This window comes from Elephantulus edwardii, unplaced genomic scaffold (assembly GCF_000299155.1).
Source record: "Elephantulus edwardii isolate Elephantulus edwardi_28Jun2011 unplaced genomic scaffold, EleEdw1.0 scaffold00051, whole genome shotgun sequence".
Classification (NCBI taxonomy): domain Eukaryota; kingdom Metazoa; phylum Chordata; class Mammalia; order Macroscelidea; family Macroscelididae; genus Elephantulus; species Elephantulus edwardii.
The window spans coordinates 13,221,491-13,223,814 of NW_006399801.1; the positions used below are offsets into that span (position 1 = coordinate 13,221,491).

The 2,324-nt window shown below is 45.4% G+C and overlaps 1 protein-coding gene across 1 annotated transcript in view; it reads right to left on the bottom strand.

Moving 5' to 3' along the window:
• IFNGR2 (interferon gamma receptor 2 (interferon gamma transducer 1)) overlaps window positions 1–2,279 on the bottom strand; it is a 52,282-nt gene extending 50,003 nt beyond the window's left edge. The window contains exon 1 of the mRNA XM_006886790.1: window positions 2,024–2,279. Within this exon, the coding sequence (XP_006886852.1) occupies window positions 2,024–2,279 (256 nt within the window). The remainder of the gene's footprint in view (window positions 1–2,023) is intronic.
• Between the last annotated feature and the right edge of the window lie 45 nt (window positions 2,280–2,324).

Consider the following 2,324-nt stretch of genomic DNA (forward strand, 5'->3'; position numbering starts at 1 on the left):
AAAGGCATCAATTCTCCTTCTATCCTCCTTGGTCATTAGTCTGTCTTAATCTGAATGTTTAGGTTTAGAGGAGTATCTGACAGACAAGCAATTTGTGGAGCAGTGAAAGATAAATCCCTCATTGTGGAGTTAACCATTAGTTACAGTGTTGTCCCTGCCCTTAGCCCAGTGCCTTGACCCACTTATTTCCCAGCTCCACCCTTCACCAGGATACCCCTTCACTTCTACCAAATGCCTTAAATGAGGGGCTTAATAGTACCCACCCTTACAGACTTCGTAAGAATAACATTTGTAAAATGACTGACCTAACACATTTTCTAGCAATACTTTTTTAAGTCTTGGCCATTTCTTCAGCTGAGCCCTGGTGGCATAGTGAATAGGGAATTGTGCTGTGAACCCAAAAGTGGCACCTCTCTGGGATTTGTGTTAGGTCTGTCATTTTACAAATGTTATTCTTACAAGGTCTGTAGGGGTGGGTACTATTAAGGCCCTCTTTTAAAATTTTGTTTCCAATTTTTCTCCTACTATAAAAGCAACTTCATGATTACTGAAGGATTGAAAAATTGTAGAAAAGTGTGGAAATTTTCCCACCACTTATTTACTATATGGCTTAGTGATTAAATGGCTGCTAACTGAAGATCTATAAGTTTAAACTCTCCAACTGTTCTGAAATGGGTTTGACTTGTGTTTACTATATAATCACTCTTAATATTTCTACTTCATTTTGACTAAAAAAGTCTCTTAAAATAATTAAAAATTTCAGTTAATTTTAACTATTTATTTTGAAAATTGTAAAACAGTCATCAAGAAATTAGTATGGAGACACACTACTTTTCAAAGAGCCAATTTATTTCCAGGGGCTTATAAAGACCAAAACTGTCACAGAATACAACCAAAGTTGATAACTTTTTTATTTTATGAAGAGGATCATGCTCTTGGAAATTGTGGCACTTTAAAACTGTCAATTTTTTACATATCTCTCTCATGTCTGGACTTAACTACAGTTCCTTAGAGCTCACAGCCCACCCTTGAGTACCACAGTCACAAACTACAACCACTTGCCAGTAGACAATTATCAGCAGTTTCTGTCAATCTCACTGGAGAAGGCTCAGAAGCCAAGTCTTGTTCAAGACTTGAAGCTCAGTAGGGAAGGGCAGAATTGAGATTCAAACACATCTGTTTGACTCCTACAGGATGCCTGTTAACCTTTTAACTTTGATCAGAGATGACCACATACAAGGCTGCCTTCTATATTAACAGAAAATTTCTCTTAATATCTGAGAACCCACGATGTTAGAAGAAACTAACTGCAGACATCTATGGAGATGATTCCTCAATTCTTGTCTTAGCATTATTCAACTCAGGATATTGGTATCTCCATTAGGAAAAAAAAAATATAAGTACAAATACATGTACACAGAGGCAGAATGCTCTATCCTTATCTTTGTTATTGAGGGCTTTTGCTTTCCTTTTTTTTCTTTTTTAAAGTTTTTATCTTTGGCTCAAAGGCATGTATGATCATTGTCAGGGGTAAGAACAAAGGTATAGCCTAGGTAAGCAGCGGGTGCAGAGGTGATATTAACACCACAGTTCAGCAGCCACTGGGTCTACAGCTGGAGGGTGGGGAAAAAGTCCTCACTTGTCTCTTGGTCCTAAGGTCAGAGATCTCCGCAACCCAAGTGAACCGACAGTCCAGATTTTAGACCCGAATCAAACACACTTCAACCACTGTAAACAGAGTTCCTGCCCTATGGCTGACCCTGCATGACATGCAAACGTGCTATCAGGAAGGATGGACTCCTTTTCAGGTCAACCAGGAGGGCCAAGCAAGTCTAAACCCAGTCCAGCCAGGTCGGAAAGTCTGTGCTCGTACCCTCCTCCAGTCTTGGAGTGGGTTTTCCTCGGTTCAGTCTGTGAACTTTCGAACATCATCGAGACTCAGGCTCAGGGCGCAGGAGGCGGGGGTGGGAAGAGGCGCAACGGAGCGTGGGTTTCACAAAGGGCCAGTGTGCGCACTCTCTACCCAGGACGGTAGCCCGGGACCGGAGACGGCTGTCCCGCGGTTCCTTCCTGCCCGCCCTCCAGCTCTTGGCCCAGGGCCCGGGGTTCCCTGTTGTCCCCCCAACCCCCGCCCCAGGCACTCCCGCGGCACCCACCCGCCGAGGGGCCTCCGCCGCTGGCCTCGGGGCTCCGCCCGGCTTACCTGGCGAGGGCGCCGCGCGGCCACCAAGAAGCAGCAGCAGCGGTAGGAGCAGTAGCAGCGGCGGCGGCCGCCGCATGGCCCCGGGACACTCGGCGCGGCTGCAGCTCAGGGCGCGGCCCAG